At 37.4% G+C, this 26,245-nt stretch overlaps 1 protein-coding gene and 1 long non-coding RNA gene across 5 annotated transcripts in view; one reads left to right on the top strand and one right to left on the bottom strand.

Annotated features, from left to right (window-relative positions):
* Positions 1-866: 866 nt before the first annotated feature.
* Positions 867-25,651, bottom strand: LOC108147670 (transcriptional regulator ovo). 3 transcript variants are annotated; one of them, XM_017274360.2, is made up of 5 exons: positions 24,398-25,651; positions 5,878-7,329; positions 4,571-5,721; positions 2,659-3,339; positions 867-1,881 (listed from the first exon to the last, which is right to left on the bottom strand). In XM_017274360.2, the coding sequence occupies exons 1-5, from the start codon at positions 24,789-24,791 to the stop codon at positions 1,696-1,698; spliced, it is 3,864 nt and encodes a 1,287-aa protein (XP_017129849.1). In that variant the 5' UTR covers positions 24,792-25,651; the 3' UTR covers positions 867-1,695. The 3 variants fall into 3 exon arrangements, with proteins under 3 accessions (XP_017129849.1, XP_017129848.1, XP_041564318.1); XM_017274359.2 differs by having other exon boundaries at positions 4,571-7,329; XM_041708384.1 differs by lacking the exons at positions 867-1,881; positions 2,659-3,339 and adding an exon at positions 3,976-4,516 and having other exon boundaries at positions 4,571-7,329.
* Positions 7,363-26,245, top strand: part of LOC108147671 — a 55,411-nt gene continuing 36,528 nt past the window's right edge. The window contains exons 1-2 of one of the 2 annotated variants that reach the window (XR_001774531.2): positions 7,363-7,482; positions 8,048-8,173. This is a non-coding gene — a long non-coding RNA (uncharacterized LOC108147671). Of the gene's footprint in view, positions 7,483-7,509; positions 7,969-8,047; positions 8,174-26,245 lie in introns of those variants that run through there. The other variant, XR_001774532.2, reaches the window with a different exon arrangement.

A 26,245-nucleotide genomic window follows, 5' to 3' on the forward strand; every position in this document is an offset into this window, starting at 1 on the left:
GAAAGCTATTTTATATTATTTTGTCATATTTAATATTTATTAATTAATTCGCTTCTCATAATATTTATATATAGTATACATAAATGATAGTTTAAAAAAAAACTGTTTCATTAACAACTAAACAAATTTGCTTCCCGTTCAAATTTTGTTTTATATTAAATATATATATTTTTTATGAAATTTTGTTTTTTTTTTGTTTGTTTCATACAAAATTCGTTAAAGATAGTTGTTTCTAATAAAAAAAAATTTTGAATTTCTTTATGGAAGTCTTAGTTAGATTGTTTGTAATCAAAAGTTCCGTTTCCGTTTTTCTTTTCTCGAGTTCAAATTTTGCCTAAACTAACTAATTAAATTTAAGTAAAAATTGTATTGTGTTTTGTGTGTGTGTGCTGAACTGATATTTATATATGTGTGTAGATATGTGTGAGTGAAAGTTTTCTAGTTAAAACTAAGTGTTTTGAGGGAGGAGATTAAAACAAGTACTTTTCTTTGCCAAGTTTCGATTTGCTCCCTCGTTTTTCCACCTTATTTCATCTTATTCTTGAGGGGGCTGTGCAGCGGGCGGTGGGCGTGGCGCCACAGTGCACAGCCTCCAGATAAATCTTAAAGTACGATACTTAAATCCGATTTGTCATTTCATCCTTATTTTCCATTTAACCAACACCAAGCGATTGCACAAAAAACCCGTTGTTGCTTACAACAAATTAAAAGAAAAAAAAAGCGCTAAGCTAAAACAGAAATAATAATGCTGTTTAATGTTACGAAAGAAATCATGGTTTCTTCCAATCGTAATCAAATTCAAATTCAAACTCAAATTCGAATCCAGATTCATAATGTTTTTAACTTATACAAAAAACTAAGGCTCGTCAGATATGTATATGTATATTTATGTTTTTTTAGTGTTTGTTCATTTAAGATCAGTACAATTGGTGGTATTGCCTAAGAGCTAAGATTAATGCATGATATATATTCAAACAATGTTTGTTTCGCAATTCGAATTTTCCATAATGTGTTGGATATTGTTGGGCTTTGACTTCATTTATGAACAGCTTTAGTTTACTTTTTTTTTTATCGACCTTAGCCTAGTTTATTTGAATGTTCTGCCTCTTTGCAATGTGGTTTGTGATTAAGTAATAAATATTTATGCGTATGGTTGGTGGTGTGTAAATATGATATCCTTGCTTATTTTTTTCGCGTTCTTTTTCGTTTCTTGTTGAAGACAAATAAATGCAAACGTTTGCAGTTTGTTCGGTTGGTAGCTCCTAACATCTTACAGCTATATCTTTTATATATTTTCTTGTAATATATATACCTATATACGAGTGATAATCCATAATTTGTGTGTTGCTCAAAGCATATTCAAAACATTTCTTAATCCTAGCGATAACTTTTTGACTAAGAGGCGGTGTTCCAAAAAAAAAAAGTTTGTTATAAACGAAAATTCAAGATTAACTATAAACATAAGGGCTCAATTGTTCAAGTAAGATAGAAATTTGCACAGCAAAGTGAGTGGGGTAGCGTGATACTAAATCCTACAGTCTAAAACTAATCTTAGGGCTAGGCAAAAATATACATAATAAGCATAATCTCCAAAAATTCCGTATCCTCCGCAGGGGGGGCAGTTTTCAAAAAACTTCAAAGTCACAATATTGGTTGCTTAAGTTGTTCAAGTTCTTAAAATCTAAAATCCATCCACTAATTATGGACTGGCATGGGCAGCTGGCCGAGCAGATTGTTGGCGAACTGCGAGTTGGTGAACTTGAAGTGCCGCTTGTCGTAAAATTTCAGCAGCGCCGGCGAGAACGGATGGTTGTTCTTCAGGTGCAAATAGTGCACCTCCGGTTCGCAGGTGGTGTGACCGCACTCCTCGCACACGTACATCTGAAAAAAATAAAGGGTATTAGTAACATCTCTTAAAACTCGAATAAAAATTAATTATCTTTTTAGAAAGCTATGGTAATTGAAAATATATTACTCCTATCTGAAATAGATAAATATATTGAAACTGAGAAACGCATTTCTTGTTTTAACATTTTTTAAATTTCATTGAGTAATGTTATGTTATTAAAGAATCAAAACAAATTAAAATCTTGCTAGAAATTTTTAAAAATGTTTAATATCAAAACTGTTAACAGATTTATTTAAATAATAAAAGTAAATTTTTTTTTGTTCATTCAATGCAATAATAATTTTTAATTGTTGGCGGCAATCAAAAAAATTTTACTTCTAATTTTTGATGCACTTTTTATAAACAAAAACTGGATTTTTGATTATTAAAAAATGTCCCTTTTTTTAATTTAAAGTTAATTTACGTTACTTCAGCTACGTCAAGTTATGTATTATAGTCTTTAAAATCGTAAGACTTCTTTAGTTTAAAAAAGGGATTTAGAAAACTGAAAAGCGTCCAATTTTTTTTTAAGCTCAACTTCCATAACCTATATTTCCAAAAGTTTGTTGGCGCTCGATTTAAAGCTGTTGGAGTTAGTTTTATATATATCTGCTTTTCTGGATTGCAAAACGAATGTTTAAGTACTACCTACAAAGTAGTTATTTGTACAAAAAAAAAAAAATAATATATCCGCCTGAATTTGTTTTATGGAATTACCATTGAGCTGCTTAATTTTAATGTTATAGACCCTTTGCTCCCCGCTTTCTCACCTTGGCTCTGCGCTCCTTGTACGCGTACTGATGCTGGACGCTGTGGACCTTCTGGCAATGCGACTCCAGCGAACAGCGCTGCGTGAAGCTCTTCTCGCACAGGTTGCACTTGTACGGACGGACGCCGGTGTGGGTGCGCGTGTGCCGCTTGAGGTCGAAGGTGTCGTTGAATCCCTTGCCGCAGAAGGTGCACAGATATCGCTTGATATCCGAGTGGCACTTCATGTGCCGATTTAGCAGTCGCTGCAGCGAGAATGTCTTCATGCAAACGCGGCAGACAAACTTATTGCTGCCCGAGGACGAGTCCTCGTTCGCACCGCCGGATGAGCCCATGCAAAGGGCTTCGGCGGATCCGTGACTGCTGGCATTGCTACTTGCACTGCTGTTGCTGTGGTGCTGATGGAGTTGCTGCTGTTGCTGGAGGGATTGCTGCTGTTGTTGCACCGATTGTTGTTGCTGCTGCTGCTGCACCGATTGCTGCATACTCTGCTGCTGTTGCTGCGGTGAGCCTTGCTGCTGCTGCTGCTGTTGCGAATGGTGGCCATGCTTGCTGAGATCATCAATGCAATCGATGTTGCGTATTCGGTGATGGCCACCATGGGCATTCTCCACGGCCAGCGGGTTCTTAATGCCGTGTCCGCCGTTCACAAACTCCAGCTGCAGATCCGGCGGCAAGCCCAACTGTTGAAGAAATCGTAATGTATTTATTAAACTAAGGTTTGCATACTATTATTATTATTATTTTTTTGTTTTAAGGATTCAACAAAACTACGACAATCATAGACAATCACAAACATCAGGTTGAAGACACATAATCGGATTGGCTCCTGGGAAGATTCATTGGTAAATGTTTAGTGCAGGCCTTAAAATCCAACAAATGAACTCCAAAAACTCTTCAATGAACTGATAAAGTTATTCCAGTAACACTGGGTTGTAAACGAATTTTTAGGAAACTAAATTAAAACCCTGGTCCAAATTCACAAATAAACTTCAACTGGGTATTTTTTCTTATGTTTTTAAACTTAAATTTGATGATTAAAATTAGAAAAAAAAAGGTTTTTAAATAATAATTTTACCTTTACATTCTTCTTCACATAATTATCTGATAAATGTGTTTTCAAAACTCATTAAAAGTTTAATTTCATACAATTTAAAAAATCATTTACAAATGGAAATTTAAATAAGAATTATATTTTAAGAAATAATATTTCTGAATCATAGAAAAAAAACCTGCTCTAACTGATAATAATACAGGGTTTTCCATAAAAAAAACTTTGATTTTATACAAATATCAACTTTAAAAATCGAATACAAATAAATTTAACTGTGAAAAACATTTCCAAATCCCAGTTCATCAAAATGCATTTAAGAGTTACACTTTTGGAGACTCTCACCGTCCAATTACCAACTCCTCTTCCACACTTACGCGCCGCTGCAAGACTTTGCTCTCGTTCAAAACGGAAACGGTGGGCGATGGCGCCAGCAGTCCGGCTGCAGTGGCTGCCGCCGCCGAAGCCAAAGATCGCAAGGTGGTGCGGTGCACCGTTTTGGTGGCCGGCACTTCTGGCGAGGATTTCAGCGTGGATATAAGTGTTATCATGGTGGAGCCATATGCCACCGCCTTGGCACGACCACGCAGCTTCCTGCCCGCTGGAGCTGAAGCGGGCGGTGGCGGAACGGGAGTTCCAACTGCTGGTGCTGTCTCCGTTTCCACAGTAAATTCCTCCGTCGTTATCTCGGTTACCTCTCGCTTGGATTCGATAACGGGCTCTGGCTTGACACACACATCCAGCGACAACATCTCCACAAACTCCGTGTACCTAGTGGTCTTCATCAAAGTGATTTGCTTCTGCTGTGCCTGATTTTGCTGCTGTGATTGGATATTAGGCTGATGACCAAATGGATTACTTACGCTTTGGATAAGTGGCTTGGTGTCCAGCAAGGCGGCCGCTGCTGCGGCGGCTGCATTTGCATCCAATAGTGGACTGTTGCTGCTGCCGCCACTGCTGTTGCTGCTGTTGGTGCCGCCAGAGCTGCTGCTGCTGCTCATGGGTCGCTGCAGATGAGCAGCGGCGGCGGCGGCAGCAGCAGCTGCAGCAGCAGCCGCCGCAGCAGCTGCTGCCGTTGGCGAGGGCAGCGACATGTTGCTGTTGTCATGACTATGACCGTGGTGATGCGAATGATGCGTCTGTTGCTGCTGCTGTTGCTGTTGCTGCTGGTGGTGGAAGTGATGCTGATGCTGCTGCTGGTGATGTTGCTGCTGCTGCTGCTGGGCATACATATTGTGCTGCTGGTAGGCGGCATGTTGCTGCTGCTGTTGCTGGTGATGCGACTGTTGCTGCTGGCTGAGCAATTGCTGCTGCTGCTGCGACATCATGGCAGCCTGCTGCTGATAGCCACCGTGCTGCGGTTGCTGCTGCATCATCAGGCCACGCGTGGCATGCTGATACGACGGCGGTGGTTGCTGCTGCACATTATGTTGCTGCTGCACATTATGTTGCTGTTGCACATTGTGCTGCTGCTGCTGCTGCTGGACATTATGCTGCTGCTGCACATTGTGCTGCTGGTGATGTTGCTGCTGCTGCTGGTTGCTGCTATTCCGGGCCATATTGTGGGTTAACTGCGTCAACAGATTCTCGTGCAGGGCATCCAATTGCGCTGCGTTCCCATTGTGCTGCTCCACGGGCGTCACCGAATCCGGCGTTAGCGAGGGCGTGGACACCAGCTCAAAGTCCTGCCGCGGACTTGTGGACTCCTCGTCGTCCACACAGCTCCGCTGCAGGAATGAGCTCAGGTCCACAGCATCGGATAGTTGCTCGAGGAGATGATCGGTCTGCGAACTCAGCATCAGAGTGGCCGTAAACTGGAGCGGATCGACGGCTCCATTTGGACACTGACCCGAACTGGCCAAGTCCGACATGATAGCATCCTCATAGGCGCTGGCATTGAACTGACCGGAGCTGCCCATCGTTGCCTGGATTATGTTCTGCGCAAAGGTACCAATGTCGATCTTGGCCTCGTCGTACTCAATGTCCGGCTCATCCTTCAGTATTATGCCATAGGCTGAGGGATTGCCGCCGTAAAAGGGATGACCGATCATCGAGGATTGACCATTATTGTTGTTGTTGTTGTTGTTGTGGTGATGATGATGATGATTATGGAATTTGGAATTGGAGTCGTTATAGTTAGAAACACTGGCGAAGTTCAAAAGGTTATTACCGTCGACATTACTATTCGGAACACCAACACCGCCACAATTGATGTAGCCATTGCCGCCGCCGCCACCACCACCAGCACCACCGTTTGTTCCTGCTCCCCCACCTCCAGCTGATCCTGCAGTTCCACCGCCAGATCCCCCAGATCCGCCTGAGCCTGCCGACATTATGTAAGCCGCCGCCGCTGCGTTTTGCAGGAAATTTGCTGGATTAGCGTTGAAATGGGAGTGATTGCCGGGACTCTGGCCCGTATTACTGCTGGCAGTGCTCTGCTGGCCGCTCTTGAGGCTCTCGTAGAAGGGCGGGAGTGCGCCCGTGGGCGGTGAATTGGGTCCGTAGTTCCCTCGGCCGTCTCGACCACCGCCCATGCCACCGCCACCGCCGGCTCCGGATCCGGGTGAACCAGCACCGCTGCCCGCGTTCTGATTGCCACTGGAGCCACCACTGCCGCTGTTCTGGCTGCCAAAGCCGGAGGATTGAAAGCCCTGGCCGGCGGCACCGTTTGAACTGCTACTATTACGGCCGTGTCCGGCGGCAGCTGCCAAAATACCGGGCAGCGAACGCACTAATCTGGGGTTCAGCCTTTGTGATTGGGCCAGCAGCACACGGGCGGCCAAAATGGTGCTCCTGCGGCGTGCCTCGCGCACCTGACGCGCTCTTTCCAGCCTCCTGGCGTTCAGCTCCTCATCGGAATCGTAGGAGGGACTCCTTCGTTTCGGCACGTGATAATCAATGGGTTCCTGTTGCTCGGGACCAAGTTGATCGAGTGGTGGCAGAAGGAAACCTGTCCTGCTGGTGGGCAACTGAGATTGCGGAGCCCGTTGGATCACCGAGCAGCGAACGGCGGGCGCAGGGTCGCGAGGAGGTGGCGGACTGGGACGCTGATCCGCTGGAGGCGGTGTGCTGCGCAAGCGCAGGGATAAGGGCTTTACCGCCGGCAACGGGGGCTTCTCGTCCACAATTAGCTTACAACCGCCATCCGAGTCGGAATCCGAATCGGAGTCACTTTTTGGGGTAGCTGGCGAGGATTGGGCTAGGGATAGTGTTAAATCCTTTGGCTCCTGGGGATATTCCTTTCGTTGAGCCTGGGTTAAAACCACGCCGGTATTATAAAATCGGGAGCGTGGCGCCTCTACGCCCACATCCACTTCGTCTTCCTCCTCCTCCTCCTCTTCTACCGCCTCTTTGCTCTTCTGATCGTCGGTTTCCTCCGTTTCCTCTCTCACCTTCAATTTCTTCTGCCCTTCTTCCTCTTCCTCTTGCTGATTTTTTGGTATGCTAATTGGGGAATTTTCAATTGTGCAGTCTTTTGTGGCTAAAACGGAGGTGGCTAAATCGGCTTTGCTATTATTAACCAGAGAATCGCTTTTACCAGGCGTTATGGGGTTAACAATATTATTTTGTGCAGTGCTGGTGGTGGGTGTTAAACGCTGCAGCAATTCGGCGGCAAGGTTTTCTGCAATAAATAAAATAAAAAATTAATCAACAACAGGTCCATAAACATTTTTTATCAATGTAAAAGTAATGGAAAACTTTTCAAGACCGCGAAAAATATATAGAACTTTCGAGAAGAAACTGAGGAAACAACGGAAAATCACCGAAATTGAGAGTAAGGGTACAACTTTTTGTTCGATCTCTATGATCCGTTCGCTTTGGCAATCGCCATTTAACTGTAAAAAGGAACGGAATTTTCTACAAAACGCAATCTTCCTTTTGAACTTGTGTTCGTCTTGAGCTCAAGTGTATGTCCATGTACATATGTATGTGTGAGTGGCATTCAAATCTACATAAATATGTACATACAAATCTAACTGTTATTTAACAGAGTTGTCAAACGACTAACAAATTATAGGACTTTAACAAAGAAATATTGAAATTGTAATTTCTCAAGCACTTGCTAATCAAATGTTAAATTTGGAACTGAAACTCATCAAACCCCAATAAGAATTAATATAGACACCATCGAATAAAACGCAGTAAGAATTTTCTTAATTTTGAAAACTAAACCAAATTTGTTATTGCACAAAAAATGGAGTCAAAATAAAAATATTCAACAAAGTAAAAAACAAAAAGTGGTATTGGAGTTTCACAGCAGGTAGCTTTTTGAGCGTCATTCTTCCGTATTTTCTTTTCCCACTGAATTCTATTATTCCTTCTCGCTCTCCCATTTAAAGCTTGTGGCGAACTCGTGGACATATCAACAATTGCAAAATAAAACCATAATTAAAGGTGAAAAGAAGCCTTACATACATATGGACTTAACGAAATTAAAGGCCCATTGGAGATGGAATTAAAATGTGGTAAGCAATTAAAACTGTACGAGTGTATTTTTAGTAAATCTTCCCTCTCCACTGGTCTTACTTTTCTCCTTATTCTAATACAAGTTGATAGCGTTCGGATCTCTTAGTCTCGCTTTAAAGTTTGACGGCGTTTTTATTTTAAATAAATCAATTGAATTGGCTTTAAAATCAATTGCGATCGGTTAATTACGCCGATCCGCCAATTGCAAGTGCAAGTGCAAAGACAAAACGGGCAAAGACAAGGTTAGCCACTAAAAGCCGTCTTGGCTTTAAATCAAAACAAGTGCAGTAAAAAAAAGCAGCAAGAAAATCAACAACATTGCATAGTAACTTGTTATTGCTGTTGTTTCGATCAAGATCAAGGCTTTTTGTTAATGCAAATGTATTTGTGTGTGTTTGGTGGAGTGGGTGTTTGAGTGGTTATTTTTTTTCTTGGCCCTTTACGAGTGTGCAATTGCAAGAGTGTGTGTAATTACAAATGCCAATCACGCATTCGCTATCTCGCTCTGTTGGTCATGGCCAACATTTGCAGCCGCTGCGCAGTCGACTGCAGCGTCAGCGTTAGCGTCACATAAATTCTAACTGTCAAACGCGCACACACACAAATGCACTTTTAAGCCTTGCTTTTTTATTTTTAAAATTAAATTAATTTTTAAAATTAAATAGCTTAAAGATTTTATATGCTTTAGGGTTATTTAATAACATATTTCCCCACCCCTACTAAATGCCGGGCATGCCATTTATGTTTTTAATGGGTTAATAGACAGGCCACGCCTACATGCCCACACTCTACACGCCCACCTTTTACATCTTACATTAATTCTACATGTTACAAGCTTTATTTGATTTGGTGTGTGTGTGTTAGTTTGCACTGCCATAGTTGTAATTTATTTTATTGTGTTAAGGTCAAGGCGAATTGTAAAATGTTTATAATTACACGAGCACACACAGAAAACATGTTTGAGCTTGAGTTTTTCAAGTTGAAAATGAAACGCGAAAAAGGCGGCATGTATGTATTTGTTCAATTTTGTTGTATCATTTTTGTGTGTTGCTGCCATGAGGAAATGAATTTCAATTGAAGTTGTATTGTACAATAAAACACAAAGCACAAACATTGACCTCGAGCTAACAGCAATTAAAACAAAGTGAGAAAAAAAAATACGTTAAAACAATTAGAATTTTTTCTATCTAAACAAAGGGAGCAAATTGACGATTGCATAGAATAGATCTCGCTTTTGCTAACTTTTCAGAGTTCAATGTACGTTTTATCCTTTACCGTAAATTGATTTACATACTCGCGCCATCCCTTTCGCACCGTGTGTGTGCTTGAACTTTTCAATTTAAATTTATGCCCCACTGAAATCGGCGGCTTCCACCGATTTCGTCTAGCGCGAAATGCGTCGTAAAACCACAACAAAAATGACAAAAATAAAGAAATAAAAACTGATAAACAAAAACAAATACGCAAAACGCAGAAAAAGTGCGAGTTCAAATAAAAAGCGAAATAACTTTGCTTGTGTACTTGTACACTATAAAATTTTTAAATATTTAAGATTTTTTTTTAAATAAATTTGGGATGTTAAAATTAATAGCATACTCATTTTAATAATCACAAATATATATAATTCAAATATTGCTTATCGATTTTGTAAAAATTTTGAAATTGTTATTTTTAATAACCATTTTTAAAAAATACCAAATTAATTTGTACATGTTATTAAAGAACTATTCATTTCCTACATTAATTATTTTGAATTTTATTTCTTTTTGTGTACTATAGTATACATATGTATATATATGTATGTAAATTGTGCATGACAATGCCGACAAAGCAAAGTTTTTCGATCCGAACCGTTGAAGTTGTCGTCTAGAATTCGTAATACATTTTTTTATTTTTCGCGCCCTCTACGTACATATGGATTTTTGATTTTACGGGTTTGCCGCCTGCTAATTGGGTAGATGAACCCAGGTTTCTGTATATTTTGTTATTCTGCGGGTATTTCCAGGGGAAATTTTAATGAAGTAATCCCTTTCAGTTACTAAGTCAGAACATCAATTTCTGAATTTTGTCTGTACTTAAGCATTTATATTTATTCGGTATTTTCTGAGAAATTATTTACTTATTTATCTTGTTTTATTTTTTTAATTCTTTTGTGGGTGACACCTGCGTATCATGACAAATTACTTGTTATTCCCTTATAAAGGAATAACCCTTTTAACCATAGGCGTATAACTTGTCGTTTATGGAATATTTACAATATATATATATTTTATTAGTCTTACAACATTTATGTTTTTAGTTTTTTTTATGTTAGTACACAATACTTAAAACAAGAGAAATTATAAAATGAAGGGTTGCAGCTTTAGCTTCTAGCTTACTTATGTTTTTATATTTTTACTGAAAGAGAGGAAAAAAATATGAGAAAATGAGATGCCGATGTCAATCGAATTCCAAACGCATTCTCAGCTTATAGCATATTTAATTCCTGACATGCACGACAATTCGATGACGGCACACACCCACCCATCTGCCACCCCCTTTAAGCCAACCTTCCTTCTTGGTCTTGTGCGTCTTCATGTTTGTTTTATATTTTGTTTCTGCTTTTCGAATGGTTCTGTGCTTCTAATTGCAAATGCCAAACACGTTGACATAGGCGGCAACGTTTTCCAAGCAGCTCTGCCCATATATATATATATATAAATATATGTATACTTCTATAGCTGTATAAGCTATATAGCTGGCTGAACAATGAATAGTTCCAGACCCAACCCAATGCTTAGTGGCCCTCTTGGTTTCATGATGCTATTGATAATAACGCTGATCATGCTGCAGCATACATATATTGACCTCAATATTAATAACATGCACCAGGTGCTGTTGTCTTGATTAGCCATTGTTCAAACATTAAGTAATGATCGAATCTGCCGGATAATTGCAATTAAGAAGAGCTAACAAAACAACCTGCAACGAGCAAACAAATCTCTGATAAAAACCTGCCTAATTGGGTTTTTCAATCAAAGTTTTTGGTAGTTTTCAAAACGAACACATCAATTTGCTGTAAAAAACAAATTGTTGCCTAATCAACAATGTACTTTTGTACCACTTCTGTTAAAATGGTATGTGTCCTTTAAATAAATATGTATATACATGTTTGTAACTTAAAACATTTTTAGAACCGAAGCATTACAAATATGAAGGAATGGGGCAATGTCAGCCCTCCATTGACCCATGAACCCTTTGCCAATCTCCGGCTGGGTGACCCACTTTAAATACGCATCGATCCACCCCAGCAGCCACCCATCAAAACTTTTGCTTTCGCAAAGCTACAACAAACCGAAACGATTGCAAATGTCGAACTGAATTTAATAGAGCATGAAACCAAACCAGAAAACGTTGACAAATGCACAAACAAAAAAGAAAAGATGGCTTTAAATGAGATGGAAATAAATGCGAAAGTGGCGGAGTGTCATCGATTAGCCGACAAACAGCTAATCAATTCCCTTGGCTAACTGACAAGTGCGTGTTTTCTGTTCCTTTCAAATGTCCTGCAAAAAAAAAAGATAATAAAAATAGAATAGCAGATGCAGAACCCTTGTCAGAAGAAAGACGGCAGGAAGGAGCTTCCTGCGATCCTGCCAAATTGATGAATGCATCCGTTTGAAGGAAGGAAGTTCGAGCTTCTAACAGGTGCTTTTTGCTCAGATCCTTTCCCCGGTTCCGTTCCCTTTTCCCTTTTTTCGCTGACCAAATGACCTAATGTCTGCGCGCTTACCTTACAAATTATGTAGTGTAGTGTAAAAGCCTAAACAGCGAACCCTTTTCTTTTCCTGCCGATCCTTGCAGCATTTAGCAATTCTAATGCCACAAGGACCCAAGTGTTGTGCCAACCCATTTGCAACACGATCCGATCCGATCGGATATTGTTTTTTTTTTTTTTACTCTCCTTACTTTTTGTCTGTATCAAGATCAAGATCGGTTTTTTTTTTTTCTTTCGGCCATCAGACCCTCGGGACAGTCTATAAATTTATGGCTCCTTTTCTCGCTCCCCAAATGAATTTGTCTCTAACGCCCAATTTGGCTTTTGGCTTTTTAGCCTTTTGTATTTTTGTATTTTTGTTGTTGTTGTTTCTTAGGGGTTTTATTTTGGGTTTCTTCCGCTTCAGCTGCTGTTGATAGTTCGATTTCTAAGGGCTTCCAAGGTCTTTATTAGGCCCTTCCGTCTCGGGTTACCCACTCATTTCATTTCGTTGGCCGCAACTTAAAATGCATTAAGTGCCATGCAATTAAGTTTTATCGATCCTCGAAAATCTGCCCATCGCGATTGCCGCTTTGTTATATATTTATTTATAAACATGCCCTGTTGTTCGCTCCACATATGTATTAAGTATATGAATTATAAATTGCCGACGCGTTAACAAAATAATTTCGTTTAACTTAATTGCATTTTTTGCGCTTGCTTGGGTGATGGGTTCTTGATTTTTTTCGGGTTTTTTATTTCGTGCTTTACCAACATTTAAAAATAATACCAGTTTGGTGCCTAAGTCTTTTTTTTTTACCTCGGGCTTTTTACTTTCATTAAGGTGGTAACTAAGTTGTTATTATTTTTTGTTTGGCTTTAGGAATAATTCCTGAATTAATGTTGTTTTTTTGAAGTTTGGTGCTTAAGTCTTTTGTCTTGATAATGCAAATAACATTATTTTGTTCTAAAACTTAATACCAAAAAAAAAACAAATTATATAGTATATATATTAAAGTTTTCAAATAAATCAAAATTCCATTGATAAAAGATGGTTTTGTCAAATTAGTTTGAATTGCTTTATTTTCACATTCCTGTACATTTTCCCTCTGATTTCAAACATATATATGTTGCTGCTGCTGCTGCTACTTCGTTTTCAAGGTCGAAATTGCAACGAATTATGGCCGCTACTAAATGTTGGTTAAGCATTTAATGTTTTAGTATGTGAGATATCGCTGTTCGTCATCATCAACGTTGGCAACCATTCAGGGCCTCCGACTTGAAGCGTCTTAAATTGCAAACCACATGGATATGGTCCGAGTGTTTAGTGTCTGCGTGCGAACAGAGCAACATTTTTACACAGAACAAAAATATGCAAGAGAATGTCATTGATGTGTATTATTTTACTAGATGCAATTTCTCTAGTTTTATAATAAAGTGTGGTTTGTAAGATCAAAGATATTTTGAGTTTCATTATAAGTGATTTAATTTTGTAATGTTAAATCATTTCGAATCGAATTTAATCCAATTAATATTGTTGATATAACGTTTGACCCAGAATGGTTTAAATTATTTTTTTTGTGTGTAGCATACACAGTTACAAACAAGTTGTGCTGACATGTGCTACGTTTTGTGCAGCTGCTAATTACAGTTGCTTTTATTTATTCGCTGCCAGTGTGCATTTGTTGCTGTTGCTGTTGCTGTTCTAATGCAGCTTTTATGTGTTTTTCAATTTGTTGCTTGCTTTTTTGGTATTAATGTCAATGCTAACCTTGCTCTCTTTCATTTGACTCGTTTACATTGCAATTTGTGCTGTTATGTCGTCGCTTAGACTTGAACTAAATGTGACATTGACAAATGCCAAATATGCGGCTTAAACAGATGGTCAACATGTCATTGTCCTGGCCAAAAAGCGAAAAAGACAGGTACAAAACGCCCATTTGTCTAAAGGATATCAACAAGTAAGGTATATTTATCGAAAATATCTGAAACCAATAAATAATGAATCTAAATGCATCGCAAAATAAGTTTCTTCATAATATCAATAATAAAATCTGATAAAAACTGTAAGAACATTTCAAAGCCATTGATTTTCAAACGAAAATAAGTAACTATTTTCAAATAATTAGTATTTAATTGTTAAAGATATCGGTATCGAATTAAGTTAACATAGCAGAAACTTCATTTGAGCAAATTTATCCCAACTTTTCAAACAAATCGAGGACGCACTAAACAAAAGTGCAACAAACTGCTAAACAAAAGTAATGAAAAAGAAGGTAGACAAAATTAAACAAAAAAATGTTAGTTTGCACACGGCTAGTTATCTTCTTTTGTTTTTGTTGCTCGTATATTTGAATGGGGCAAAGTTTTAACGCAATTGCGTTAAATGATTTGTAAGCCAATGCGGCAAAAAAAACGAAAACGAAAAAAATGGAGGAGGCTGCACCCTGTTGTTTTTGTTGTCGCTGTAAAATGTTAATGAGGCAGGCACGAACTGTGAACGGAAAATCGCTTTTCGGTTCTATATATATATATATACATAATATGTTTATATATGTATGTGTATATTGTTAATAGATCTTGTGGTAGACAGAAGTCTCCTGAGTAATAAATGAGTCGCAGGGAAAATAAACAGATGCGGTCTATAAAATATTACTTAAAATGAAAGGGTTTTAATTTATGGTATTACGAAAAGAAACTAATAAATATATAATCTTAAGACACGACAATATAACCTATATAAAATCTTAAAATTTTTTTTAAGTATCCACATAAAATATCCAATAATATCTTATAATAAAAAAAAGGAAATTTTTTTACAATCTAAGTAGTAAATAATCTATTTTTTGTTTATGCCTTATAAATTATAGAATTCTGTATTAGGATATATAAACTAAACTATTCAACAAACCAAAGATATTAATATAATAGCAGAGCATAAGTCATATGTGGATCTATTGGCTGTAACAATTAGCACATGCACATGAACAGCCTTCAATGCGTTTTTTTTTTTGTTTTTTTTTCAGTTAGTCAGTCCATTTAGTCCGTCAGTTAGGCAGTCAGGCAGTCAGTCAGTCAGTCAAACTGTTGTTCAATACGCCCGACTGCAATTGTATGGTTTTACTAGCTATTTAGCATGCTTCTTTGTGCAACTGACACACAGGCACACAGACAAATGAGACACAAAATTTAGGTCAACGCATATAATATATTCATTCTAAAAACGCTTCTCAATTGGCAAGTGTTCGTGTGAGTTTTGTCTATATCAATATTTATATTTGTGTTGGTCAGTTCCACAACGGCAACAACAATTGCGAAAAACAATAGAAAAACAGCAAACATTTAGTTGACAAACTCATTTGCGGTGTATGGAGATAATAACCAGAAAAACAAAAAATTAGAAACAAAAAACGTAACGGAATTCATCAAATGCAATACAGAAAGACCAATAAAGTCGATGATATATGGTGCACTGGGAAATAAGTTAAGTAACTAGTTCTTTTAGCGGCTTATTTAGCCTTCGAAACAGGTGTTTTTAAATTAATTGCAGGCACTTGTTAATGAGACAAGTGATGAACCTTTTAAGAAACTAGTTTCGGGGATCAATTCACTTGTATATTAAGCTTAATTAAGCGATGCATTTTCTTATAAGCCTGTTTTTTTTTCAGGAGAACTTAAAGTTTATTTTTAATTTCTTGCTGGTTGACCTCATTATTTTTTTTTACTTAGTACAATTCATTTTGCATCTTATTACCCAGAAAAATGTTCAACATTTTAAATTTGTTTTAACTCTCCTGTTTTTTGTGTTTTTTTTTTTTTTTTGTTTTAAGTCACAATCTACCATTGTTCCTGGCACTTTAAGCCTTCAGTCTTTAAAAGGCTTCTGTGCATTTCCTTCTACACTTATTTTCCTTTTGTTTATTTCCCCCTCTGCTGGTTTTCTGTTTTTTGTTTTTTTTTTCAACCGCATCTGGTTGACCTTGCCATACCGTTATATAGGCCCCCGGTTACAACATAATATCATCATCTGTCAACGGCAACGACACGTTAAAATTTTAGCAAAGGCAACTAAACAAAAGCATGAACAAAAAAATCAATAATGATGATGAGCACTGACGACTTGCTTAACTCTTGCTCTCAATATCTCAATATTTATTGCTAAATGCGAACAGAGAGTGAAAAACCCGAGAGAAGCGCTCTTGGCTTGTTTTAACTGTAAACATTTAACAAAACTTTTTGTTTTTTCCAAGGAGTTGGGTGACCCACATTTGCATACAGAAAAAAACGAAGAAAACGAAAAAAAAAACGAAACCAAAACAAGATGAGGGGGAAAACAACAACGAGAGATTATGTTAAGCAAACACCCACTTACAACATCTTCTCCCCCATTTTATTATTATTTTTTTTGGTCTTATTCGGATTTTGTTACAAATATGAAATTATGCGTATAAATTTTATTTGGCTCTGAAAAATGAAATGAGCCAAAACCGCATCAAAAAAAAAAAAAAATGTGGTTGTTGTTGCTGTAAATGCCGCTCTGTTCATTATGACGTAACTGCTGCTGTGATTACGGACCCGGTGTTAATACAGTTAAAGCGGCCTAACCTTGAAAACCGGTAGATTTTTTTCTTTTTTTTTCGTTTATTTTTTTTTTTACTCAATTTCATATGTGTCCCATGGTGTGTGTGTGTGCATATCATTTATTACTTGGCTTTTATTTATAGTTTTTGTTGCTGCTGCTGCTGCTTACTGTTTGCTGCCTGTGATTATTATTATTATTCTACCACTTTTATTCGGTTTGTGTTTCTTGGTAATTTTCACTTGCAGTCCACTGCCAAACAAAAGACTTAGGCAACGAACTTGATATTGATATTGAAATATTTGACATTTGTCAATAAACACATGCGAGTGTGTGTGTGTAAGATGTCGAAAAATGTTCAATGGATTTTAGTGGCAATAAAAAAGTAAATAAAAGTACCATTTTGATATAGTACATTTTAATTTATTTATTTATTGTACAGTGCAGGCAAAATAGCTACTTCGACTTTCGACTTTTGAGTGTAAGCCATTGAATACTACATAAATTAAGGGGGAATGGAATATAAAAAACCCAAATCGATTATACTTTTTTGAATGTTCGAGAAACAATAAATATTTATTACAAATAAATAATGTAATTATGTAAAAAACACATTTCCTATATATATCACCACTATAAATTTTACTGAATTGTCATACCTATTCCTACAAACAGCAGGTACAATTTAATTTGTAGTGCTGCCCACTCCACATGCCCACAATGTGGGTGCGATAAAGATGCATTTGCAGAGAGTGGAAGAGAGAGAAAAGAGCGATCATCGCATATGGCATCTCGACAAAAAGTTGCATACGAATAAAAAAAAAAAAAAAAAAAAAAAAACAAACATCTGCATACAAGCAGACAGCCATGCATTATATATACACATACGTATGTAAAGATATATACAGATACATAAGTCTTTTCAGGTCAGGGTTGACTTGTGACTGACTAAATGAATGAATGAATGACTGCATGAAACTGCATTTAGCTGCGATTGTCTCTCTTTTTCCCGCACGACTAACTAAAGCATTGACAACTCGTACTATATAGTCTCCCCTCCCCCGACCGATATCTGCCCTCCCCCTGATCCGCGATCCGCGATATGCCATATGCGTTAAGCACATTGCATTGGAGGCTGAGGCTGCGGCTGCACCTCTGAACTGGTTTTTTCCCAGCTTTCGGCTTGACAAACGCAGCCATTGACAAACTGATCAAGCTCACACTCCGTTGCTTATATACCTTTATAATGCGGACGTACATATGTACATATATAGATCTTCTTTTTCTTTTTTTTTTTGGCAGATATGTGAAATTTCAACGCCCGTTCGATTTTGGTCGTTTAAAAGAAATTTCATCAGAGGCAAAAACCAAAAACCTTTGTCTCACTCGGAAATTGTGCAATTTACGCAGCTCATCTGCCGCAAGCCGAAAGTATCACAAAATAGCCCCCCCCATTATTCAATTATGCTTAAACCTATAGATTTGTGAAATTTCTCGGCCATTCCGTTTCGTTTTCTTTCTTTGTTGGTAGCTTTACCCGGAGAGATTAGCATAAAATTGAAATTTGTGTGTCGATTTTAATAGCCGCAAAGTTTGGTCACCGCATTTCGCATTTACGGGTTATAAGAAAATTAAGGTTATGCAAAAGGAGGATTTTACTAGATTTAAATCTGAATTGAATGTTGGCAGAACAATAGATAAAAAAAACTGTGAACATTGAATGTATTTTGAAATTTGATGGGCTTATCTCTTCTTATTTTAAAGATATTTATTTATATTTTTACCTTCACAAACTAATTTAAACATAATTTCCATTATGTTTACATTAAAACTTTATTCTTACATACATCTTACTTTTTTATGTTTAAATCCTATGAAAATAATTTGTAACTGCATTTTCCCTTCCAAATGTGTTTGGAATTTATTTTTTATAATGTTAAAATCAATTTAAATCAAGGCAAGACCCTAAGGCGGAAATTAATTTGCATACAATCAATAAATAAATCATGTTTCCTTCTATAAGTATCTGTTGTTTTCATTCAAACAACAAATCGCTTTAAGTTAACCATTAAATGCCCATTACTGCAAAATGTTAACTAGTTAAGTTTGATTTAATTTAAAGTTATGAAGTTAAGATAAATTCGCACACTTGAAAATGATTTGCCATTGGAATATATCTATACCTATCAAATTACACCCTCAACTCCTCTCATCAGTTCTTTTTTTCACATGTTTAATGTCAGTTAGAGCAAATAAAAACAGTTTCGCTGCCTCTCACGCCTTTTGTGGCTTTTGGCCGGGCCGAAACGTGTTTTTTTTTGCCGATCTTCTGCCAACAAAAACGCAAATATTTCACAAAAAAACAGTTAACTTTTTTGCTGTTTGTGCTGTTGTTAACTTTAAACGAGAATGAAAACGAGTTCTATATTAATTGTGGCCTGTGCTTTTGCTGCTTTGATTACAAATCTTATAAAAACGTGTTCAAAAAAATAATGAAAAAAATCGGCAAATACACAAAAATATATCAAACGAAACAAGTTTCCCCTTTTTTCGGATGCATAAAAGTTGATAATAATAATTTTCAAAAATTATAAGAAATTCGCAGCTAAAGCGATTTACAAGTTATTGACACTTGTGCGATTGCAGAAAAGAGAGGAGAAACAATCAGAAATTAACGAAAACCAGACACGAAAATTGCGAATATTTTTGGCAATTTATTTGTTTTGCCTGCGCCTCACTTGCCAACTGTTGAGCCGAATTATTTATGGATCTTGTGTGGGTTTAATCCAGATTTTGTTTAAAGAGGGAGAAAAGCATAGAAGCTAATAAATATAAATGGTATAAAATTATAATATTTTAAGTTTTTATGTAAATATCGTTGCCTTTAATTTAAGCATTTGAAATGTATATATTTTTTAATATTTCTAAAAAGAATAAATTATATAGAATTTGGATTACATAAGTACAAATAGAAAATTTCCTATATATATTTATAAATCGTTCTTATTGCTTATTCCTTCTTTCGGTTTTCTTCCCTTTTCTCTTTTCTGTTTTCATTGATCTTATCATTACCTATCCATATCAAAAGGTAATTCAATTAGAAATAGTTGCGACCCATGGAAAAATAATGCATTTTCATGCCAGAAGAACAAAGGGAGATGGGTATAGAGGGAGACAGAGACAAATACAAAGAAAATACACGCACCATCATCATCATCATCGCACTGATCATTGCTCATGATCACTTATATATATATATATATATCTTTCCGCTGCCTTTCCTTCTTTCTTCGTTCTTTTGTTCTTTTTCTACATCGCTCCTTCTTCTTATCCATCTTGTTCTTCTTCAACTGCATACCAAAAAAAGGCAAACGAAAAACACCCAGCAAAGGCGGACAAAAACTCGCTTCCTTTTTTTTCAAATGTATATTCTACGTTCTTTTTGATCTCTTCTTCTTTTGCTGGTGCCGCTGCTTCTTCTTCTTTTCGGTTGGCAGCACTTGAGACCTGTTTTTTTTTCGATTCTCTCTCTCCTTCTCTCTCTCTGATTCTCTCTGCCGTTTCCTTTGTGCTGTGTATTCTTGTTTGTTGATTCACTGCACAAATAAATCTCGGCTTTGAATGTTATCGAGGTTCGAGGTGTGCAGGATTCTCTGGTTGCCCTTTTTTTCTTTTTTTTTTTGCTTTTCTCTTCTTTCCGATTGTCAAATATCGTTTTTGGATGCGAGATTTACAAAAAAAAAATACCCTTGGCACAGGTAGAACCACAAACACACACCCATACATAGTGCATTGTTTTATCAGTCTTTCTACAGGTAAAACTAATGCCAAAAAAACTTATAAGGGAAAAGGGAAAAACGAAAAACAAACGAAGCGAAAAACAACGCAGTTTCATTGCCTATTGGAGAAATCAAGTTCGCTGCTTCAGTCTTTCGATTAAAAATGACTTAGACAGCGAACTTAAAGCTAACCAAAAATTTCGAGAATAAGTGCTAAAAAGAAATCTATGTTCCCCTTATTTATTATTTACCTAATTAAGACAAATTTAATGTGTTTAGGCATTGTTAGAAGCACTTGTATTCTAAATTATTATTTCTGGAGCATTCATTTACACAAGTCACTTCTTATTTATGCATGAAGATACTAGTTAAATTATTAGCCCTTGTATTCGTTAAATAATGGTATTTTCAAACTTTTTGAAAATAATTCAATTTATTTCGTTTCTTATTATTTTATAAGATAACCATAAATCCCCTTTAAATTAAGAATTTGCATGAAGACTTATTCCTACTTATTGTTTTGATAAAAGAGCTAAGCTTATCTTACTTCCAAATCCTCCTTTTCCCCTTCTTTTGTGGTAAATTATATCGTTTCTTGAAGGTATATTTTTATGTTTTTCCTTCAGGCGTTGGACATTTAGACTTTATGATATATATTTAACATCCAATAAGAAGGTAAACCAAGGCTTGATTAATCAATGCAGATAGGGGTCTCATCAGTCTATATTCCATTTACATATGTTCAATCAAGAGGAGATCCCCATCTCGGATCCAATTAGTTAGAGAACTGAATCCACTGGGCTCAAGCGCTTAATTGAAAAATACAATAGAATTGATTTGATTTCCAAAGAAAATCTCATAGCCTGAGCACTCGCACTCGCACTGGCACTATGAAGTAATGGGTTTTGGGTTTTGTTTTCTGTTAGCCCCCTCCCTCCCCTGTCTTTCTCTTTTTGCATTTACCATTTACCTCATTTGCCACTTGACTTTTGCTTTTGACTCGTCGTCTGCTTTGAGACGGTGAGTGTTGTTTGCCGAGGGTTCGCTGAACTTGTCTCTGGCCTCTGGAGAAGGGTCGCGAGGTCTTCAAGGGAACCTTTCGCTAACTTCCGCTCGAGGATTGCAACATCTGCGTGTAAGCTGCGTGTGCAATTGAACTTGCAGTTCTAATAACAGCTGCATAATTTGCATGGATCGCTCTTCTTTTCTTTTCTCTCCTTTTTTTTTTATTTTTTGGAAATTTCTTTATCGGTCGATCGGTCGATCAATGAATTTCCTTTCGGTTATTTATTGACTTTTACTAGCGGGGCCAGAGAAATTCGCGGCATAAAAGATCGCTAATTGAAGATACAGAAAAATGTAACAGGAAGTTATGCTCATAACTTCCAGCTGTGGAGGGCTAAAAAACTAGAAGGAATTCTTAGCCATATATGCATGAAGTTCAGTTCTTTGGTTTACTCGGACATCTCTCTCTCTCTCTCTCTCGTTTTTCTGCCTCGTTTTTTCTCCTTTAGCAATATTCATCCTCCAAGGCCCTTTAGCATTTCACAAGCTCTGTTCTTTTGCCATTTTGCCTCTTCTGGTGGGTTTCTTCTCCCGTCTTCATTTCGACTGGTTCTACAAGTTTTATTATGGCCAGTTGCCTTGACTTTGCTTAGGCCAAATGGCAGACGTCGTGCCTACAAAGCACCCCACCCAACATCCTCATCCTCATCCTCCTCCCTCCTCCTCCTCCTCCTCCTCCTCCTCCTCCTCCTCCTCCCTCCTCCTCCACCTCAACTGGACTTGGCTCTCATGATCATGATGATCTTAGTCATTGTGTGTAGTTGAAACTTAAGCGCAAGTCTAGGCTGCAAAAAAAAAGAGTTCTTTTTCTGCTCCACACTCTTTTCGCTTCTTTGGGGTTTGGCTTTAACTTTGGCTGGCAAAACTTGTACTTTTGCCTGGTCGAGAGAAGATTTTTTTTTTCAAACTGACTTTTAGTACCTTGTACTTTGCTAGTTATATAATTTTTTTCTTTCGTTGTCTACTGTGTGAGTGTGCGCTCAAGTGTGTGAAGTTCTTGGCCATGGGCACAGCCCGATAAAGGCAAGAAAACACGAACAGTAAGCGGTAATTGAACAAAAAGTAAACAGGCAGTGTGACCAGGCGGGTTTTCAAAATCAGAACAGTATGAAAAGGAGGATACGAGACTAAACTATAAAACCACAACTAATTAAAACATTAGGTAAAAAGATAAAAATAGAAATTTAAGAACATCAATTAATTAATAAATTTAAAAAATAAAAAACCTTGATTTCAGAGAGACCACAATTACATTTATAGCAAATTCAGACAAGATTATCAAAGAACCTTAAAGAGCTCCATACTTTTTAAAATTCCATAAAAAAAAAAACCACTAAAAATATTGATGAAGAAATCTATTAATGAAGATTGCTTCCCCTACACAGATTAGATCATAAACTTCCACATACATCTGACCAATTTAGCAATTTTTGCTTGGAGTATATAAAGTTGCGAAACGATTTCCCTTCAAATAGCTTCCATTACAGTATCCGCAGAAATCATAAAAATTATACAGCGGAAGCGTTCATAATACATTTTTAAGTGGATGGACAGGCGATAGAGAAGACGAAGGGAGCTTGGGCGGCGATAAACAGGAGGAACCGAGAACGCAACGTGTTATTTAATTTAATAAATGTATAAAACACTCTACTACGCTGCATGGAAATAATATATATAAGCTATAACCATGAAATATAATGCCCGAGTAAGGGGCAAAATTATGAGGCTGCGTGTGAGAGACGATTCTGTTGAAGTAAAGCCGAGCCATGGTTGAAAAAATATATAGATATTAATTAAGGCCAGACAAAGGGCAGTTAAAAAACTTAGAAACAAAAGACTTGAGTAAAAAACTTAAAAGAACGCAAAACGAAATTCACTTTCAAATAAAATCGAAAAGAACACAATTAATAATCCCGCCCGAAATCAAAGAAAGTTCTCGCCTAATCATTTATGAAAATTTAAAACCTTTAACCTAAGCTCACCGCCTAAATCGAAATGACTTAATAAGCATGCTGGGCGATTATATAACAGAAAAAGAACCGAAACACACACAAAAAAAAAAAGAAAACTGAAAACAGAAAACCGAACCAAGACCAGAACAGAACAGACTGGAATTCTGGTTGGGATTTTGGCCAACAAATAAATAATTCGAAATAAAAACGCTTACGAAATTCAATGAAAGTGATTGATGTCGAAGTAAACCCATAGCTCCGCTTGGAGAGTGGAAGTTAGACAGGGCAGAACAAATACAAAGATACACTGGGGACGAGTTCGTCATGGTGTGGGCGAAAAAAAAAAATAAAACAAACAACAAAAGCTGCCCAAAAGTGAAGCTTGAAATTTGAAAAGATTTCCAGGCAATAGATATGGCAGTTTGTATTGCTTGCCGATTTGCCATCGGGCAAAATACTGACTGACAGATTTGTAGCAATTATTTATCTAAGTAAATTAAAATTCTTTGCGTTGTTCTTTTGGATTTTTTTGTTGTTCAACGAATTCTTAAGCGAAACGTAGAACGCATTTATATAATGTAGAATTCTATCATGGACAATTTGTTGAAACAATCCAAATTTATTCAACTTCCTAGATTAAAATCATTTTAAACCGAAACTTTCAATATGAAGTGTAATCAAAGCTTGGGAATCATTGGGAAATCGATAATAATATCAATAAAATATTGCAATTGATAATCATTTCGGATTTACAAGACAAGATTGTAAAACTAGGAATGCTTGTCAGCCTATTTTAAAACCCTAGAAAGACCGAAAAGAACTGGCCCAAATGATGGATAAAACTATATAAATTAGACTTAGACCCTTAGACTTGTCAAGATTTTTATTTTACAGGACTATTTGGAATGAAGCTTAAAGTTATTTTTCTCTAAAGTTGCTATTATAAATTTGTTTTAAATATCTTGGAGGCTGACAAATTGAAACAAAATTAAGTAAATGGTAGAGTCTTGTGTCCTTAAAAATATTACTCTTGGCCTTTGATAAAGCTCGTATTTAAAGGGCGTTTTGGGTATGTTTTTATGTTTTTTTATTTACATGGAATCCAAACTTACCATTTTGAACTTGGCCCGTGGCGCGTTCGATTTCCGATTCCGCAGGATTTTGTGTTTGATTTGGGATTGAATTCTGATTTTGATTGAGATGTTCGAGACTGTGACGCGATTGTCCAAAATAGTGGCGACGGTGGTGGAATCGCTTGCGCGTGAGGCTCAGCGGCTGTTGATCTGCATCGGGCACCTGTCCGATCACCTGTTGCCCCTGACCTTGCGGTTCCGGTGGCGGCTGGGCGGTGGGCGTGGGCGAGGGGGCGCTGCCACTCCCACTCGGGCTGAGCGGTGGGACCAGACGCTCATCATCCTGATTTTTGTGCTGCAGCAAGTTTTGCGATTCGAGCAAACGTTGTTGCTGCTGATGCAGGCGATTTTTGATCAGGAATATCTTCGGCATGATGGATTAGCGATGATGTAGTATGCAATTTGCGATTTACGATTAACGATTAGCGATCAACGAAACGAAACGCGACGGCAACACGCGACGATTTCAAGGAGGCGGCGTTTTTTTTTTTAATGGGTGGACGAGGGACAGTCACAGTGGGTCCGAAATAAACAAAACACTAATCCAATTGTGTGTGTATGTTTGTTCGCCGCTCGTCCACTGTGTCAAAAAAAAAAAAAAATTGTTTAATTTCAGTTTTGATTTTGTCATGAGCCGAGCTCAAGTCAACTTTTGTTTGGCCCTCTTCATGTCTTTTGGAAGTTCTTCGTTTGTAAGTCAAAAAATAGTCAATTAGAAGCTTACAGATTTATTGGGTTGTTCTGTTTTTGGTTTTTGATTATTAGAGGGGAAATATTCTTTGATTTCCTCGAAACACTTGGAAAAAATGTACTTGAAAAAATTGAGTTTCTTTTTTGTTTTTCTTAGACAAAATACGTTTTCTCTTGGTTCAAAAATTCTTGTTAAAATAAACAGCGGTTTTCTCCAGTTTTAAAAAATTCAAGTTGAGAAAAATGTTATTTCTCCAGTTTTGAAAATTCATCTCTTAGGTTCTCAAACACTTTTTGGTTCTTGATTTTTATATTTCGACGCACTTGTAAAAAATATTACTTGAAAAAAATTTGTTTCTGTTTTGTTTTCATGTATTTATTTTTTGATTTTTTGATTTTATGATGCACAACACAGTGTTTTCGTATTTATGAATTGTGTATTTGATGTGAGTTTTGTAACTTTGGTTTTTTGGTTCGCCCAGGTGAGTTGAAGCGAAAACACGTGCAGTCACAACGCCGGTTCGCCACTTACTGTATTTACTGTATTCGAGGTAGTCGGTTAGGCCAAACCAAAGTCAACCGATCGATCTCGCCGCTACAACAAACTCAGTTAGACGGCGAATTTAAAACACCGTAAGACGAGAAAGAGAGAGAGAGGGAGAGCGAAACTTCGCTTTCGTACGTACGAGTGCGATCGTGTGAGTCAGAAATAACGAGATATGATATTCGCCGTCGTTACGAATCTGGCGTCGCTTTTTCGCTGCCCAGGTGAGAAAAGCGGCGAGGCGAGCGCACCAGCGCACCTGTGTGAGAGAGAGTGAGAGTGTTTTGTGTGCGTTGCCTCATTTCGCTCACATAACGTTTCTCATGCAGTTTCTCGCTCTCTCTCTGTCTCTCTTTCTCTCCTCAGAGTCAAGGTAATTTATAATGATGATCACGATCATGATCGAGATCGCTCGGTTCTTCGCCTTGGTCATTTGCCGGTTGAGATGGTTTTACTTCATTCCGGGAGCTGTACTTGTTGTACTTAGAGTTTGGGTTGGTTTAATATTTCGAAAAATTGGTCGGATTCCCAGATTTGTGATTGTTTAAACTCATGAAAAGGACACTAAAATCAGCTGAATATTTGAATTCAAT

This window comes from Drosophila elegans, unplaced genomic scaffold (assembly GCF_018152505.1).
Source record: "Drosophila elegans isolate 14027-0461.03 unplaced genomic scaffold, ASM1815250v1 contig_149, whole genome shotgun sequence".
Classification (NCBI taxonomy): domain Eukaryota; kingdom Metazoa; phylum Arthropoda; class Insecta; order Diptera; family Drosophilidae; genus Drosophila; species Drosophila elegans.